The sequence below is a fragment of the Manduca sexta genome, chromosome 26, assembly GCF_014839805.1.
Source record: "Manduca sexta isolate Smith_Timp_Sample1 chromosome 26, JHU_Msex_v1.0, whole genome shotgun sequence".
Lineage (NCBI taxonomy): Eukaryota > Metazoa > Arthropoda > Insecta > Lepidoptera > Sphingidae > Manduca > Manduca sexta.
Window position 1 is genome coordinate 14146874 of NC_051140.1, and position 20392 is coordinate 14167265.

General features: G+C 33.2%; 1 protein-coding gene across 1 annotated transcript; it reads right to left on the bottom strand.

Annotated features, from left to right (window-relative positions):
- Positions 1 to 15027: 15027 nt before the first annotated feature.
- On the bottom strand, positions 15028 to 18397 carry LOC119190775. Its single transcript, XM_037443550.1, has 4 exons — positions 17909 to 18397; positions 16721 to 16844; positions 15667 to 15733; positions 15028 to 15295 (listed from the first exon to the last, which is right to left on the bottom strand). Exons 1-4 carry the CDS (start codon positions 18305 to 18307, stop codon positions 15283 to 15285), a joined length of 603 nt encoding a protein of 200 aa, XP_037299447.1. The 5' UTR covers positions 18308 to 18397; the 3' UTR covers positions 15028 to 15282.
- Positions 18398 to 20392: the final 1995 nt, after the last annotated feature.

Here is a 20392-nt window from a genome sequence, read left to right on the forward strand (position 1 = left end):
ATTAAGTTAAGGACAAGTCACAAGACATAACCTTATTACCATGACTTGTTCTATGATTCCTTTTACTAGAAAATAATTCCGTTAATGAATATTTAGCGCTATAGCTGTAGGCTTAACAGATTGAGAATAATTTTGTATTTCAGGTTTAGGTATAAACATATTGCTAACAATATTAGCCATATTTTTTTCAAGATTTTTGTATTTAAAATAATTAATTAAATTTACAATACATATTATTAAATGTTTATTAATTTAATATAAAATCGATGCCAACAAAACCTATTTTTATGCAACGGATTAAAAATCCCATTATAAAAAACAAGGCACGTGGAAAATGGAAGTATAAAAAAAGTTGAATAAAATGTACGTGTGCCTCAAGCCATATTTTGCATGTTATAGCTTAATTGTATCATATATTAACACTTTACTACAGAGCTAAAAGTATCGATAACTATTATTGAATTTCAAAAAATGCATAAGTTCAGCGTACAGTCATTATATCTCCAAATGTACGGTAGGAATATATATCTACATCTAAGTGTAAACAGTAGTATTGGCTTCAGTATTATAATATTCAGTGAAATTTATATACTAAAAGTAAATAAATAGGCACTAGAGTCTAGACTCACCAGTCATAAATCTTAATATGATTCAATCTATCTCCAAGTTCAAGTAGAATCGATTAATTTTAATATTGTTTCATAATAAAGAGTACATTATCGCATCGGCATTGCTGATTGATATTGAGCGATTTCGCCCAAATCGTCTCCACTTCGCTGGAGATGCGGCACAAGTATCTATTATTTCCAAGGCAATTATGTACAGTGCGCTTCGTTTTACTTACAGATTTAGTTGGAGTAGCTGTGTGTGTTGAATAGCTCGATGGTGCTCGAATAATTTATTTTCTTCGTAATTACCTGTCTCACGACGGAGACAAATAGTTATTTATTTCGCGAAAACGGTTTGAATGCGGAACTTGGAATGCCCTGCCAACAGGCGAAAGCATTTCATATGTCGTGGCTCGTTATTACAAGATTTTCTCATGTTCGTCTCCGCAATCAAATATTTCATTAGCGTGGAAAAATGTCGGGCTCTATCTTTTATTACGCAAATTATTATTTGCCTTATTATAGTTGAATATGGGATTCTTGGAGTACCTATAACTTGTTATGACAAACTAAAAGTAATTGGCTTCTCTAGCCGAATGATCATTGGGTCTATATCGAATGAAGTTCATTTTCGAGTCTTCACTGCTAGTTTAGTAATCGAAATTGTAATCTAGTTGAAATCGGATTGTCGCCAAAACAGATTCAGTTGCCCTCTAAACCAACGGAATAAGGTGCGAGGGAAAATGCGACGGACATATCATATGGAACGAGAGCAAGCGGGACAGAATCGAAACCGTAATCCTGACCAACACAACTCACCGACAGACTTAGGAAATGAAAGCCAACCGAACCAAAATTCATTAATGTTATCGTGTTTGCTGTCCTAACACTTGCACAAGGGAATGAGAGCTTCAGATAATTAACACAAATCTAAAACAGTTATCCTCATAACTGTTGTATATAATGACGATATACTTGCGATAGAGCTGCAAGTGTTTTATTTTGACACGCGTATCTAAAGTCAACATAAAAAAGAAACACAAAGGGTACTTTTATCTTAAAAAATGATAAACGATTTGTAAGAAAAACCGCAAAACTTTGTAACACAAAAAAAGGCCGCTATCAACAGCAATTTTATAACGTTTTATAATAAATTTATGTTACTTTGTAATTGATCGCTTCATTTACTTTTTGGGAGCTAGTTGGCTATGAAGCGATCTTGTATTGGACTCAACAGTTCATTCGCCATCACGGATAAATACCGGCCAAGTATTGCCGCACTCAATGCGTCTCTTTCTGAGTTAAAGAATAATTAGGACACGTAAAAGCTAAAATCACACAAAGAATAAATCATAAAGAATAAAACCGAGTTGTGGCTTTTACCAATCCAAACTATTCTCGAATTGTCGCCTGTGATATTTTTTTGTCACACAGCTGTGCAAACAGGGAACTTTGACTCCGAAAGATTCTCGCATAAAAGTTTGTTTCAGCGCAGTGATTAAAAACCTGTTAATATTCAACTGCCTCGCTGGCGTAGTTGTATTACGTGCGTGGTACGATATTGCTCTGAGATGTCAGGTTCTTATCCCAGGTCGGACAAAGTTATATTAGGTTTTTTTTTGCTAAATCTAAACCCAATACGGTGATAGACTCCCCTCTTTCACATCACGAGAGGAAACACAAAAAGCGAAAAGTGGGTGCCCTAGTTGCATCTCTGCCTATCCCTTCGGGGATAAAGTATTTTATTAATTCCACTTATTTTTATAAGTAAGTAATGACAAGTGAAAAATGTATATATTAGATGTTGTTTTTTTACTTATTAATTATTCTATGCTATCAGGTATACCTATTGCAGTCTTTATTTTGACTTTTAATTTAACGGCGTATTTCATTAATGCAAATACATAGTACGTACACTATAATACCATCAATTTGAAACATTATAACCTTACATATCAGGTTTAAATTAATTCAGCATCTCAAAACCGCAAACCTATGTAAATTAGTAAGTAGGACTCGCATATTCGGGATTGCTTGATAGGTATAGCTTGCCCAGGAAAATAACAGACCTCACGTTGTGGTAAAATATGGAACTATCTTTTTGTACTGACCGTTAACTTTAAAAAGCAAAGTGTCACCTTCAAAGCAGGTTTTTTATTTTCCTAGTCACGCTTTACCTCAACATTGTCTGCTACCAAGCAGTATGCAAGCTCTGTTGCGTTTCATTTCCATTAAAGAGTTAGAAGAAGGAACAATGTTCTTCTTCGAGTAATTACTCGACTTAATGTGAGATTATTGCAATAATGTAGCTTTTCGTGACGTTTTATGACAAATGCGTAGTACTTTCACCATGGCTAGAATACCTTAGTAGTATAATATAAAACCAAAATGAAATTTGTATTTCAGTATCGAAGTACGCCATGTCGTTTCTTGTCTAAACAAATTATAATGTATATTCTTTTCTCTCAACTGATACCCGGTTTTGGGACAATATCAACAAATTTAGAGCAAAAGGACTCGTGAGCGCGAATTTCTTGTGATATTATTTACTTCTCTTTTTCATTTGTTTTATTATATCATGTAATATATTGCATCGTTTTATTGTACACAATATACGGCGAGGTTGCGATGGCACGACATGCCTGTTCGATATAGCGTCATTTTTGCATTGTATTACTAAATAAAAGCATACATATATCTTCTTGAATATAACACGTTACAATAAATTACTGGAACCGTTGATGTAAAATAAAAGAAAATATATACAAAATAAATATCAGTAAAAAGTAATTTTAATGTTACATGAGGCACACGAAATTAATGGCACTACTATTATTCTAAAAGAATTCGTCGTAGCAGTAACGTCACTGTTTCAGTCAGAAATACACTCACAAACACGCCATATACGCACTTAACTAAAAATCAATAAAAAAATTAGAAAAATAAACTTGATTGTTATTCAAATTATTCGTTATTCATGGATGATTTTTGGCACAACGTTAGCAGAGGTGAAGACGAGTATGTTTTTTTCATTTATAAAGGCTATGTTAAAATAACTCTATATTAAAAAAAACGCAAATAAACCTATTTCTATACAGTCAAAGTAATGCATTTTATATTAACGTACGTAATGGAACATTGGTGTCGGGCTTTCCAGCACATACCACTTATTTCAACAACGTACACAATAGCCGATGATTACGACTGACGTGACATGAAGTTGATATCTCGTGTCTGCTTATACTGCATAATTTGAATAACGCTGCAATATTGTGCTGTCGAGAACGTTTGATAGGACGAGCTAAATTTTTCCAAGTAAATAACTTTTAGCGCGGGATGAAGCGGCTTAGACCACTTCAATCTAGTTAATTCTGTAATAAAAGGACAGCTACCAGGGCGCTGCGTCATTAAGAATAGGCTAGGTTTAGTAGAAGCGACTGACCCTCCGTTTAAACGCTTCTTTTTTTGGAAAATCTAACTAAGACTATAATCGGTGTACGACCCGCATCAAGCCTGTGTCATGCGCCCATACATAATACATACCTTGCTACATAAGCATAATAAGGCGTCTCGGATTAGAAATAAGAACACATTTTGTTTTCATATGCGTTTTATATTTACTTAATGTAAAGAAAGAGACTCGTAGTAAATACGAGTAAAAGGAAAATCCTATGACAATAGATTCGATAAATACACTATTATAATCGATGTTTAAAAACGATGAATTTACTGCTTCATATTCTTGTTTCCAGTACAGCAACTGTTAAAACTCTTAATATATATACCTATGTATACCTTGTGTTTCACAGGCGAAAGCTGAAAAGTGGTTGCCCTGGTTCCACCTCTGCCTACCCGGCAGCGGAATTTGTGTGTGTAGTTTGGTTGTTTATTTTTTTTTAAATATGGATATTTTTCTATTCATATTATGATGAAAATCTCAAAAAAATTATTGATTCCGTTCATCTCCTTCTAAAGTACACATCATTTTAATTTTCAACCAACACTTCTAGACAGACTATTTGATGAAGAATATTTCAGTACTTTTAAATTTCAAAAGGACTTTAAATAGTTTCCTTAACGATTCGTAAATCTTTGCATATTGCCGTAAAAGTTAGGAACGAATGCTCTAGTCTCTTTGCTCTGGGAGGTGCCTTAAATTAGTCATTTACAACACAATATGTAAGTTCATTTATTATCTACTTTTATTTCATGATGTGTAAAAATTATACCGTATACAAATGTATAAAAATACAGTGCGCATATATGTATACATATGCATTATTACAATGGCAGGTAATAAAAAATAAAAAAACGGTTATGCGGGTTTTATGAGTGCATCCAATCAAAGTTCGCAAAGATGCTAAGTACTTATCTAAGATTATTAGTCGGTACTTACTGACTACTGCACTTAAACAAATACATATTTAGAGGATTTAAAAGTCAAGCACTACTCATTAGGTCAAATATTTAATTAGGATGATTCTGTTCGTTTTGCTTTTATATAAGAGGAGTAAATATAAATCATTTATAAATCTATCTTTCATACGTGACTTACACATTCGTAAAACACTTTATATGTTATAATCTAAATTATATATATAATCTTTCACTTCTATCTCCAAAGGGTAGGCAGTGACGCATTTGTGCCCTTACGCTTAGACCCTATTTCCGTAATACGTGAAAGGAAGCATGCCTATCATCATTTGATCACAAAATCGGGTATGCATTTTCTTATCGAAACTAAAATTTATACACACTCAACCTAAGAATCGAACTCTGATAGTTTGGAGCTAAAGTACAATGCCACAAGACTAATGAGGCGATATATCGTATGCGTCACATAATAAGACAATACAAATAGTCCCAATATGGAAATGAAGTAAAGGTTCAATTTCGCATTCCCCGAATGAATTTGTACGACCAAATTATCTATAACAATACATATCCGCAGAGCAATTTGAAAATGCTCTCATGGTTTGCAAACTGTTATAGTGTTTATCTCCTTTGCAACAGAATTGTGTTAGAATTGTCCGTATGATTACTGTAAACGTTTGTTGGAAAATGTTAGACATTTGGTTATTTACATACTAAAGGTACACGAATGGGACTTGTATATACACATAACTCAAAGCATACAGTACGTCACAATTTTTAAAAATATTACATATAATACAAGTTTTAATTACCAAAAATAAAAAATAATGTTAGCTGCTGATGTTACTAACGATGTCTTTGAAAAAAATACTATGTCATAAAACTATCCTATAAAAGATAATTATAGTTAAAAGTTATATAGCTTTATAATTCTGATTTTCTAGCGTCCATTAGTTTTTTAGTTTAATAGTTTTTTAGTTTATACAACATGCTAATTTGTTATCTTATCGTCATTCATTAAATAATCGTTTCGTATGCACACGTATTCATGATGAACGTCAATCTGACTTGTGATATACATAATATTTGTTATTTACTATGTGTAGTTCAGCAGTGGACATCCTGCGGCTGATGATGATGATGTGTCAATAACCTTATGCATGATTTATGAAAATTTTAATTCATCACATTTGTGACTGCACATTGACAAAACCTTCATTATGTACCTTATTTCTTGTTTTTGGTTATAAAAACCATTAGTAATATAACTCTTCAGTTATGGATATAGCTCCATAACCGAGGAATTAACCTATTTATGAGAACTAAAGATGCTCGGTGTTCGTAAATAGGTATTATTTTATTTTAAAAGGACTACTTGGTAATCTGGGTAATAAAATAAAATCAAGGGTATTGAATGGTACGGACTGTGGTGGCATTTTGTAGTGCTGTGGTTTTAACCAAAGGGTCTGTGAATTACCAAAAGTATTTTACCGCTTATTTTGAGTTTAATTATATTCCAAAATAATTATCTACATGTATATTTAAATAATGGAAATATATTAATGTGTATTGTTCATCAATTTATTTTTCGCTTTAACGATGAAGGAAAACATAGTTAGGAAATCTACATACCAGTGAATTCTTGAAAAAGAATTTTGAATCTAAGTACATGAAGTCCGCCAACCCATATTAGCCCAGCGTGTACTAACACCTAAAAGGATGCCTAAAAGGCTCTAGGTGATAGAGGAGTCACAAGCTTAGCAGTGAGCAGCATATAATACACGGTTGGTATTATTTATATAAATATAATATATTTTTAATGACAATATTCAAGTTGTTATTTAAATATAGAGGCAAAGTCAAAGACGCGGCGATTTTGTAATACCTAGTAAATAGTATGAAACAAATTGTATCTAATACAATGTATTGTTCTGTTATTGTTATATCAGGCAGTACGGAACTATATTCCGAGTACAACCAGCTCTAATGAAGCATGTATAATGTGAACATTATTGTATAATTTATCGCCTCTAGCGGCGACTACAGTGTGTGCATGTATGAAAAATATTAATATCAGATTATTATTACTTACGTCCGATATTGCATCTCGGTAAATTAAAAAGGTTCTTGATTCTCAGAAGTGTAGTGTTAAAGTACTTACATATTTTATGAGTTTCGTAATAAAAGTGCAGACGACGTTAGTTGAAATACTTCTAAAATAGATTAATATTTTTAATGTTTCTATGTGATATTTACTGCAATAATTAAATTGTATATTGTACATGTTCAATATCTTTTTCAATAAAAATTTCCAATAATCCTGAAAGAGAAATAAAAAAGAAACTATAAATTATCTTTTTTTCTAATTTTCACCAACATGAAAAGTGTAAATATCATTTACCAACATAAATAAAAATTAACATAGGACAGGCGAGTGAGCCAGCGATATAATAAAATTGTAGTATCATCATAGTAACTCAAATTAGAATTTAGATCATAAGTATTTATATAGGCCAAACAAAACGAAATATAGGGACCCGCGTAAAAGAACATATAGCTAACGTGAAACACCGACGCTCTACGAAGTCTGCAGTCGCTGAACACTCTGAAGCTGGCTCCAACCATTATCTGCGACTAGACAAGCCACAAATCCTTGCCAAAGAACACCGATTCCTCCCTAGGATGATCCGCGAGGCTATTGAAATTAAAAAACATCCTAATTTCAATAGGGAAGAAGATGGTTGGAAGCTTGCACAAGCCTGGGATCCAGTTCTACATTTAATTAAATCGGAACCCAAAAGACCGGCTGCCAAACTTCAAGACACTGTGAGCTCATTCTGCGTAGATCGGACCACCAACAGCTAAAAAAATTTAAAAACTTGTATATTTATAATATGTAGGTAGATATTGTAACTCTGACTTTGCGGATGAACAACACCTCAGTCCCCCCCGTGACCATGAAGGTTGCAAAGTCTTCGAAACGTCGGGAGAAAAGTAAAATATTAAAACCGCGATAAAATTCGTAAAATAGTTTAATTTAAAAGTATTTTATGTTTAGTTTAAAAATGACATGCACGTAACATATTTTTATGTCGTAATATTATATCTACGATAACAAAACCATTAATGCCCCACTTTATTTTAATATCTTCATATTTTTTTTTTATAAGAGAATATAGAGGAAAAACCTTTGATTAAATCACAACGTATTACACAATGAAAAAACCTAAAAACAATCTTTGCCTGTTTTGTAATACAACAAAAAGGGCATGTTCTCGGAACCTTGGATTGTGGACTATTTTAGGAACGTGGGTGCTCAACATGCCTCGTTAAATCATATAAACGTATGTATGTACGTATCGACTTGAAAGGATTACTTTCTTCTTATAACGTATTGTCACACGGTTTTATTTCTCAATAAATAATACAACTCTTAAAACTTTTTCAAAAGTATTTCAAATAAGATTTTAATTTAAATAAAAATAACTCGGTGAATTAATTTACAGATATGTAATGATCTATTTTAAAAAAGTTTACTCCAATTTTTTTACAAAAAACAATATCATCAATTTTCAAAACGTTTGCCTAGCCGAATTTCGGCCACAGCAGCCGATCTCCACGGAGATTAACCAGGTACGTAGAATATATTTATAGGTGTCCGCAATACACACTAGATGCACTCTGTTCTTTCACACTCATAGTCCGGTGAAACGGTAATCCGACATGACCAGAGAGAAGTTGGGCGCAGGTCTAATAGATTTACGTGCTTTTCTGCTTCTTCTACGAAGTAATTTTTAACATGGAAAAACTCAGTTACCGTAGGGTAGTTTCCTATGTTTAATTTAATTTACTATTTTATACGTAACAGAAAACAATATTATGATAAAGAAATTCTATTGTGAAATCAGCATCAAAATTGGTTGAAAAATAAAGCAGTTATTCATATTTGCAATATTGTTGTGAACAAAAGTAGGGGTGTTGTGAGGTTATCGCGCTGTCCTTTTCTCACTCAAGCAGCGTTATGGTCGGTGGCACTGGATGACGTCACATTTAATTATTACTGTTATTTAACAGCTTCCCTTTCCACTAAATTTCAAAGCTTTATAAACTTATTTATTATTGCGTGGATATTGAAAATTATTTTTCTGATAAATTTTGGATGAAATACATTTTTGATAAATGTATTTAAGAAAAACTCGTCAACTACTCTGACCCGCGATTCGAACCCAGGACCACAGCGCGGTAGTTGTACTCATAATTTGAATTACATAATAAATTAATAACGTAAGTAGTAAACTCATGTACTTTTGGAGATCATAGTGAAGCTCGTAACATTATAATTTAACCGAAGTAGAGCTACGAAACCGGATTTCTGGATATAAATTGTGCAATTTTATCCGTGCGGTTATAAATTAATAATGATGACAGCCATATTGGTTTAAGAGAAAAGATAATAATTTTGAATAATAAGTTATAGCTGGGACATTTAATCAGGTTTGTTAATTGTAATGCAAAAGTATAATTACAGTTTAATGAAATGGAAGATAATATTGATAACTGTTGCAAGATATACTTCAGAATATATCAGTGATTATGCAAAAATGTTTTTATGCACGTCACTTTATATTCTGAATATCTTTATACTTTATATTTAAGTCTTCTCACGTGGGCTAAGCTAAGAATAACATCGAATAGGTAATGAGTAATCAGATATTGGAATTTATATAATAATATTTACCTTCACATTCTATAATCAACTGATAAACTTTAACGACATATCTTTGTGGAGTAAGTGATTGTGATCTCAGAAGACCAGCAAATTAACAATTTTTCTACCTGAAGGTTAAGAAATGAGCATCACCACATTCACCGCGCATGAACACTCACAGAAGCAGAATAATCGGAGATAGCTTGTCGACCAATAAAAAAAGAAACGAGTATTTGGTTTTGGACAGATTAAGATTTTTAAAGTATATTATTATTATTTTTTACTATTTTATATCTGCATTAAGATTGTAGTCTAATTTACTTTTATACATGCCAAACTTATTGTTTATATCAGAGATTATATTATTATATTAATTTAATATAACTACTGAACTGTTATATGTAATGCAGTAGTACTAATAAATAAATAATTTAATTTACGCTTTTCTCTTTGTAATCAAGTAAATTAACATACCGTAACATTCTTTATCAGTATAATATTCTATGGCTGGGCTTTTGACGTTAAGTTTAAATTACAAAATAATATCTTAATAAATACCCATTAATTACTTCGTGGAAATAAGACTCTACGTGTAATTTCTTGGTAAAACTGATTAGATTTTAGATTATTATACATTATATTGTCTTAAACGTTATTAATAATACTTGCTGAGTCAGCTATTACCGCCTGTTGTTGTTTATAGGATTCCGTACCACACCGAAAACATGGACAAGTTGGACTCACTTTTGGTTCCGTACAAACTTGTAGCCTATGGTATCCAAATATTATATAAGAGCAAAATTGACAAACTTAATTTTGCTGTTCGATAGATACGGTTATTGCATCCGCATTTAATAAGTTTCAATAGTAAATTCCCTTTTTTGTTATTAAAGTATATGCGGCTTTCAGTCTTTTTCTTTACGTGTGCTGTAAGAAATTGCTTCTTGTCAAATTTCATGATTCTAGGTCAACAATATATAGTAACCCTAATGATTTTGATTCCCAAAATGTAATGACCATATCTTTTAAACGCGTTGACTTAGAAGTTTGATTTTTGCGCAGCTGAAAGAGACCGTAGTCCCAAGTATATGACGTAAATTTTAACTTAAAAAAATAATTTTATATCTTTATACAATTGAAATCACCGATGCTATAAAGATTACTACCACTCCCCCATGCGAGTTTAGCACAATGGGAGCATCGTGCTAACAGGCTACTCACGGCACTGTTACAACTACTCTATTAGTTTCCACGTTTCATTGCGCCTTCAGCAATCTCATTGACGGTATGAATGGCAGTGATAGAATTGCTATAATGCACCGGATTTGTGTTAAACATTGTGTTAATACTTTATTATTTAAAAAAAATACCGATGTGCATATTACTAATGGGAAATATTATCTTTGTAAACATTAAATATAGTTTGAAAATTAGAAGGCAAAATGTTATTCAATTATCCTATAGAGGGATTTTCGCGTGAACTGGTGTGCGAAAAGCTAGTATATTTGTATACTAACTTCCATTTTTAAAACAGTATACAACATATTAAATTTTCAATATCCTGAAGCAATGGTTACCGTAGAAAATGTTTTTTCCAATTGAATGGCGTAAAATGGGCCATTTCATAAAAGTTAACTCACGAAAGCGTACAAAACAAAGGGACGTTGTCGACTAATGCTGATTTTATGAGTTTAAATCGATTTTATTTCCTATTAAATTCATGAAAGGGGCGGTTAGATAAGTTGCGGCCATTATCAACTTTTGCCACACACTGACTATGCATGCGGGTATCATTCGTTTGAAATTGCTCTAAAGATAAGTATGTAACTGAATGTATCCAATTCAAGATATACACGAGAGCATTAAATAGTTCACCTGTAAAACAGCAAGAAAATTCCTTTGTTACAATATATACATATATTATACACTACAGATTACAATTAACACCAAAATATACCTATGGTAACGACAGGTTGTCTTTTGATATATACCTACTTGTGACAAAAAAATAATATCACTAGAGAAGTGCAACAAAACTAAAGTTTGTAGAGTTAGAGATGAACTCCCAGGAATGCCACAGGCAACTGCTGTGCGATGCTTGGTTGTGATATTACCATGACACGTGTCGGAGACATTTTTTTTGTGGCCATGAGTATAAAAACGTTAACCTGCTTCACTGTTACGCATTTTCGGTACATGATGTAATTTATAAAATCTTCATTTTCATCGACAATTATAGAACCTCTGTTGGAAAATCTTAAAAAATATAAACTATTCATGCTATGATTTAAAAAGTACCTAGTTAACGACTCCGCTACAAAACCGCCAAAGATCGGGGCTTCACCTCGCTTTTTTATTTGGATAGATTGAATAAATCATAAACTAATTATAAGAACAACAATTCAAAATGTAATATCAAATATAAAAATTTTATTACAGTTTGGCTAAGAACAAATTAAGGCACAAGTTCTCATTTGAAATGAATAATATTTCAAATAAAGTTTTAATTAAACAAAGGTTGCTCGGTCGCCCGTTTCATAATAAAACTGTTACAATAAACAACATATTTGGAATATACCCTCACTTTATCATATACCTACTCGTTATATTTAAATTTGTTTAACTATTTATACTTACATACAGCTTTATAAACCATATTAAATATTAACACTAAATATTAATTGAATATTTGATAGACTAAATATCATCATAATGTCTTCAAGAACAATTTTCTTCCCTTCTCTTATATATTTCACAGAGTTGAAATGTCCTTATGAACCCCAATCTTACCGTCACATTTTTCCAGTTCATTCGTCCAGGCGTCATGGTAGCTTGCTGCGTTCACTGATTTATTTCTCGATCTCATGGATTTCCCGTCCATCGCTGAATGCTGACATATTTATTACCAAATTAAGAACATGTTTGTATCATGGTTCATAGGGATTAACAAATGTACTGTATGTATTTAATATAAGAAGAAAATCATTATAAAAGTTTCTAAACATCCTTAATGGTTAATAGAAAAAAATACAAATATGATTTGGACCACATGCCGACAAGCAAACATATTAAAGATTTCGTTTCCAAACAAAAAAAAAAACTCAGAGAGGGATATTTATTTTTTTACTGGAATGTTGTGCGCGCGAATCTCACAGGCAAAAGCTGGGAATGTAGCAAGAATTTTATCAAATATAACGACACGCCCCGGCATCGCATGGGTAGCATTAATTAATTATCTATGATGCCAACAGCGACACAATATTGCAAAAAAGCCAAAAAAACATTTTGTTGATCTTATCATCACCAAACTTCAAAGGACAACCCGCTGGGATAATCTGAAGATTACCTAAAAATTTAATTAAATTCGCTTCAGCCGTTTGGGAGTCCATAGGGATATGTTTACTTTATTTTATTTTCTATAGTTCGATTTTTAAAATTGTAAGAAGCATATAACTGATTCTTACCGGTTTTACTTTATATAGGATTTATGTAGAATCTAATTACCATCGAAACGATTTGCAGACTGCATTCATGCAAAGTACATAATATATGTTGCCTCTGCTTCCCTTCGGAAAATTTCACCTTTTGCTGCTGGTATTTACAGAATGTATAGCATGGTGGCATATGTATGCAGGTCACATATGTCGCAGAACTGATAACCGCTAGAGTAAGTATGTTCTGGAGTGGAGACCACCTCTTGGCAAACATAGCGTGGGACGCCCTCTGGCCAGATGGCGGGACGACTTATACAAGAGGGCCGGTAATGACTGGATGCATAAAGCAGCAGACCGGGCTCTGTGGCGCACCTTGGGAGACGCCTATTTCCAGCAGTGGACTGCAACGGGCTGATGATGATGATAGAATGGTAGAATAAGTTTGATAACATACACATTATAAAATCATATCAGGGCGTATCTAATATCACTATCGTGTACTTGTATTGTCCGTATATTTAATTCAAGCTTATAGTACCTCCGCCCTATAGACAATGCAACTGGGTAATCGGAATTGATATAGTGAACAAAATGATTGGCAAATTAATATTTTTTCGTAATTTATAACAATTACATATAATAAAGTGTTCGATATTAATTACATTTAGGAGTAAGTAAAAAACAATAGGGTATTTTTTATGGGACAGAAAGCGTGTAATTGTTTTCGATACGGTGAGCGTATCTGAAATATACAAGTGTCAAGTAGCATCTACTAGTAATAAAGAATATTAATAATAGAAGTGGGTAAATACAATACCAAAGCAAGCTAAAAGTGACCATTATTAAACATATTCAATAAATCTCAGGTTCATTCAATTTAATTACGCCATAACTATAAACCTAGCTCAAATAGATAACTAATTGGTAAAACGCTTTCATCTCGTAACGAAATGGTGGCATACAGTAAACAGAATAAGCGCAGAGCCTCAAAAAGCCACCCCCAGTGAGGGGGACGTTGCACCTGTCTGTCCTTGTTTAATTAAATACCCTTTGAATTTTTAATGTCATTTCTATGTGCATTTCATTTCGCGACACAACTTCTGTGCGCCATTTCACCGCTCTTAATATATTTTAAAAAGAAGTTCTAATGTATAATTATGAGTGTTTAAATGTTTTTCCTGGTTATATAAGTTTTATCATGTATAAAATAGATGGGTTCTTGTGTACAGTGGATATGTGTTTTATTCTGCAGCTAAGATTTTTAACGCAATAAAAAATTTTGCTGCTTTAAACTTTTCCTATATATAAACGATATTGATTGAAAATAAAAATATTATACAAACACACTGACATTGAGAAATCTTACAAACGAAAATAAATAACTAGTATAAATACCTATTATCTAAAGTTTTAAGAAATAAAATCTATTTACGCTGCGAACTCATGTATAAAATTAATTCTGTGCCGTCGAATAGTTCAGAATGTTTATATCCTCGTAATTATTTTGGTGGTTGTATATTGCCAAAGAATTTCAGCGTCCAGCTGGGATGCGATAGTTAAGCGAGGCCTATGTATCGCTTGTAGACCAATTTTCGTAAACATGGTGAAAATTTTGCGAATATGTTCCATTCTCAGCTAGCTAAAGTCTGACTAGCCAACTTCTAGAGAAACATTTATGATTCTTGTTGGTCGCGTTAACTTATGGTGATGTATTCATAACTTCTATGTGGCGTTGAAGTAATGTCTGCAGAATGAGTTTGGAAATTGAAAACAATTTTATGTATCCCCTAATTACATAATTCATGGCTTAGCTCAGCTTTTGTACGCAAAACAATCCAACTTGTAGGTTAATGCGAAAATATCAGATAGTAGGATGGCAATAAAAACCATGTTAAAAACAGGGATCATTTTATTTTAAGTTCTTAGGTAGAAGTTAACTGTTTAATACATAATGCCAGTTAAGCAAAACATCACTATCTCCCTTAAAATGTCTAACATATTATATCTAGTTTATTTACAGGTATAAAATTCACTACTAAGTCACGTCGCAGCTTTCCCTTCACCTGCATTGTTTCGTTTGTATTCACTAAAACTTTAGTCTAACACTGAGTTGAGACGAGAAAAGACAAGTTCTTATTATATTTTCTTAGTCTTCTAATCATCGGATTGACCTGGAAAGAGCACAAAGATTTTAAATTGTCGCCAATTTTATTACCGACGGCGGACCGGAGTTTCTTTTGTGAAACCAAATTAGGACTGCAAGAAAGTTCACCGAGCGGAAAGGAAATTAATATATTGTTTTTATATCTAATTTATTCTATTGAACTTGCCGTTCATAAAGGCAATGACTTTTTAAGCTTTACATTTGATCTGTTTATAACTTAGTGAACAATAGGTAAATAAGTCACAAATACTTCGTATTCATTTATATATTTTGAAGTTAACGCTATTATTAAAAAAAAACATCTAACAATAAAAACGACAAAACAATAATTTTATCATTTGTAATATTATATAATTTATATTGAATAATAATTCTTACCAATGCCAATACAAAAAAATGTTGAACAACGTCAACGCGGCAACGAGGGACGGAGTCCTGCGTACGCCTGCAATAAAAACAATTGGTACAAAAACAGAACTTTTGCAGACTCAGCACTCAATATTACATACATGTAACAATTTAACTACAAATTAATTTGTATTGTACTAGACGTTCAGACGCGTGGTCATGCCGTGCTACGTCTCCTCGTCAATATCAAGTATGATTTAGCTGCCATTGTCATACAGGCGATACTGACGCAAATCAAGCCAGAAACCCGTGCATACCCATATGTATGCACTATTAATTTGATACAGTTTACTGTACACCCAATTAAGATATGCCTTAGTGAAATAATGACGTATTTCATTAGAGGATTATTGAGCACATAAATGGAGAACATCATTTAGCAATATGCAATTAATAGACATTTCACGATATTTGTATTGTGCGGGGTTTCGTGCTAAGGCCGCGGGTTTGACCCCGGGAAAAGTGAAGTAAATAGGGTTTTTCAGCTCAGTATCAGCCCGTGTTCTGGAACTGTCTTCGGTGATCGAGATCCAATATAGCTGACGAAATATAATTGTATTACATATCGACTTCCAACTTAAAATAGAAAAATACGTGAGGCTATGGTTGTAATAAGTGTAAATCTCTTATCAGTCCATCTGTTTTATAGGAAAAAGTATAAAAATTCCATTATTTCATCTGTTAACGACGATAGATGGCATAACCTGTGGCTCCGAACGCGCTCCTGCACACACGCCGGATATTATGTTTCAGAGCACAGAAGCGAACCAAGTGTTTTTTTCTTTTTGAATCCCTTTGTGCAGTCACTATTGAATTATAACCACCAATTGTGGTTAAAGCTGAACCATTTTCACTACTTCACAGAATGAAATCTGACTCTATACCTATTCTATACATTTTCACATAAGTTTTTATTTAACAAGCCAAGTAAATCAAGAGTCAAACCAGTTAGAAAGTGTTTGGGAATCTTATATTTTTAGAAACATCACATTAAGCATAAAAATTATAGGAATATGACAATTACCCGAATTGGAATCTCGGCTGCCCATGACAGGCGCAATTTGAGGTCTCTCCTCGTCAAGCAAAAGTACTCCGCTCGCCGACCACACCGATAAAACGTGCGCTACACACGTGACGTTAACCCGACCCTGCATTAAAAATTCATAATAATTTAAGTGCTTTCATAGGGACTTTATGGCCGCCAATTGATAATAAGGTATGCGTGATTTTACAATTAAAATCATCAAATTTCGCATCACCACTGGATGTGTTCGAGTTATTGACGCAATGCATGTTTTGTGGTTACCAAATTGTAAACGTTTAACCTTATTGTCACCATAATTTGACACATAAATTATCAGTTGTTAGTATTTTGATCCTAGCTTAATACTAGCAACTGATATAACGTATGTTTTTGTTAAACTTTACAAAAACACGGAATAGCATCTCTATTGGGTTTTCAATTTAATTCAAAAGCAATCAATAAATAATTTTGAAATGACAGAGAAATAAATGGAAAGATGTACGCTTGCTGAATCTGAATTACAACTGTATACAAATAAATATTGTACAGGGTGCTACCAACCGTTATATTTAACGGCTTCAGTCATATAAATTGCTCCAATGTTAATAGCTAAACTACTAATAGCTAGAGATATTTGACACAACAGAAAGCTTTGTAACCATATCCAATATCATATTTACTATCAAAAATGATATTCCTGTTTGATATAACATACAGTAAAAAATTCATCGCCAAGCCTGTAAGCAATTTTGCCTTATACATTATTTGTATCACTGGCGACATACTAATACGTTATTACATCTTGTAGGGTAAAGAATAAATGTCCATAAAAGTTGGCACAAGAATTCAGCCATTACATTCAGTCGATTTAGCATGAAGTCATAAGTTACTTCTCGTCGAATCTATAAATTTTATATTGTATATTTCTCAGTGATGAAAAACAGAATTAAAAATGCAGTTTTCATTACAATATACCATACCCATGGAAGGATGAAAAATTGTAGACAAAGAGTTATATGAATACATTGCTCAGATCTGACTAAAAAATAATTCACCAAATGTAATACTAATTGAAAAAATGAGTCGGTATTTACATGTTACTTTTTGTTCTCTAAACAAGATATGGTGTAAGTTAGATCAATTATACATGAAATTTAAATATATAATGCGGTATAAATACAAAATTACCTTATGAAAATGTACAGACTGCACTCTCATAACAAGCTGGCTGAAGGAGGATGATTTATTGGATTTCTCATCTTCAGCACTAATGTTCAATTTATTTGGTATTTGCTCTATTCTCGGCGCAAGACGGGTACTCTCCTTGTTTTTCCGATTGCTATCAACGTCGGGAATGCCCACTACGCCGCCGATATTGCCCGGAATGTCTATTACATTGTCGGTCACGGGCTCCTCGTAGCCCGAGATTGCGTCCCACGGACTGAATATAATTCTGTTTGCATCTTCTAGCGACGTGTCAGTTATCACAGGTTTCCTTTGGGAATACGTCGTGTCAATTAATGGAATGTTGAGGCCTTTCACCTGTCGACAATTAGTTTCCAGTAATAACATGTGATGATGCAACATTACTTGCCGTAGTCAAGACTGTTGTAAATATGGTATATGTTCTTAGTAATTAAATAAAGTTAGTAAAAAAAGATGTTATTGACATGAGTGTTTATTTCGGACTAAAAAGAAGTAACTATGGCAAACAAAATACAATTAGTTCTAAAAATAGAACATATAAAAAATAATAAGTCACGACGAAGGTTACAATCTCCAACAGCCGCCCTTAATCGCAGTTGTGACAGAAACAAAAACAAATAAAATAATTAAGTTTCTAAACCTAAGTTAACTACACATCGTTTGTGTGCTAGAGGTCCGAGGGCCTTCGTTAGTACATCAGCAGGCATATCGTTACTTTTTAGATATTCTAACTTAACAATATTATTAGATACCTTTTCCTAATAAAGTGAAACCTAGTATCTATATGCTTCGTCCTGCTGTGGTGTACAGGATTTCGAACAAGATTAATGGCACTTTGGCTGTCAGAAGCTAAGTTAACTGAACAAAGTATACCTGTTATCTCGTATATAAACCGACGTAAGTAACACGCTTCCTTCGTGGCAGACGCTAATGCCATATATTCTGACTCGGCCAAACTTAACGCAACAGTAGGTTGCTTCTTGGACTCCCATGATACTGGACCTCCACTTAACTTGTAAACATAACCGGTGTATGACCTTCTGTCGATTGGACATTCTTATGACTTGACCATCCGTTCTTCTTGCCATATTATTTTAAACTAATGGAGTATCCACGGTCTTACACTCCTTCATATTAAACTTTTCTAATATAGAAAGAATATAATTCAGAGATCTTTTAATGAAAAATATCTCGACAAATCTTCTCAAAATTCAAATTCTTGACAGTGTCAAATGTCAAATTAGATTTAAAGAAGACTATTATGTCATCAACAAAATTCCCAATATCATAAGTTCTTTACCATAGAGTTTGGTAGTTTAATTTTGTAAATCCATTTACATGGCATAACCTTTTTTTAGGCTTATCTACTAAATTCCATGTATGGAGTTTCATTAAAGAACTATACTCACCAGCCATATTATGGTGCCACTTATCAGCATCATCGGCATGAGTAGCTTCTGTAATATGTCGTAGGTTCATTAGAATCTACCATTGACGTATTGTGTTTTATAAAAATTTGTTGTTTTTCTGTCTCTGGAAGGGTATCTGCGCTCAGGGTTCGATTCCTGTTCCAAATTCGCTGTCACTTCTTCCACATTAGGCAGCCTTAAGTCAATGAGAGACTCTCGCTCTTCCAGAGTCACTGACTCTTTTGCACTTTCTAGATTTACTGGTAAAGTTGCTTCAGCCGCCGGGCTGATATTCTCATCACAGTCATAGAATTGACAGTCATGATCAAACTCAGACTCAATCTCTTTTTGCTCATCAAATAACAATATAGATTCTGACTGTGTGACAGACTCAGATTGCTTCTGCTTTAGCGCTGTAAAGCAATTTTCAAAAATGGTTGCATCTCTGGATATAATAACTTTTCGTGGGTTAGGGGTCCCTAAAAATATAAGTGCCTGGATTTTCAGAATAACCGACGAAAATTGCTTCCTGTGCCTTGACATCTAATTTCTTCCTGTGACACGAAGGTATATGGACTAGAGCTCTACAACCAAATACTTTTAGATGGCTAAGATCACCTTTTCGTCCATACCATTTTGTCTAGGAATTTGTCCACCTAAGGCTCGATGGGGAGACCTATTCTTAAGGTAAATGGCAACGGAATGCATCTTCCCAGAATGCGGTAGTGAACTTTCAGCTAGCAACGTTCTTGCCTTTTCTGTAACCGAACGATGGGTGTTCCGCTACTCAACTTGCTGAGGACTATAAGGCGTCGTTGTTTGATGTTCAATACCTTTTGAAGCAAGATAATCAACAAACTCTTTATTCACGAACTCCTTACCTCCATCAGTCCTAATTGCTTTAATTGTTTTATCTAACTGATTTTCAACAAAACATTGAAACACACAAAATATATCTTTGACTTCTGTTTTAGAAGAAATAAAATAAGCAAACACTTTAAGCGTATAATCGTCTACTATTGTCAACATATATCTATTTCCTTGAAAAGAAGTTGTA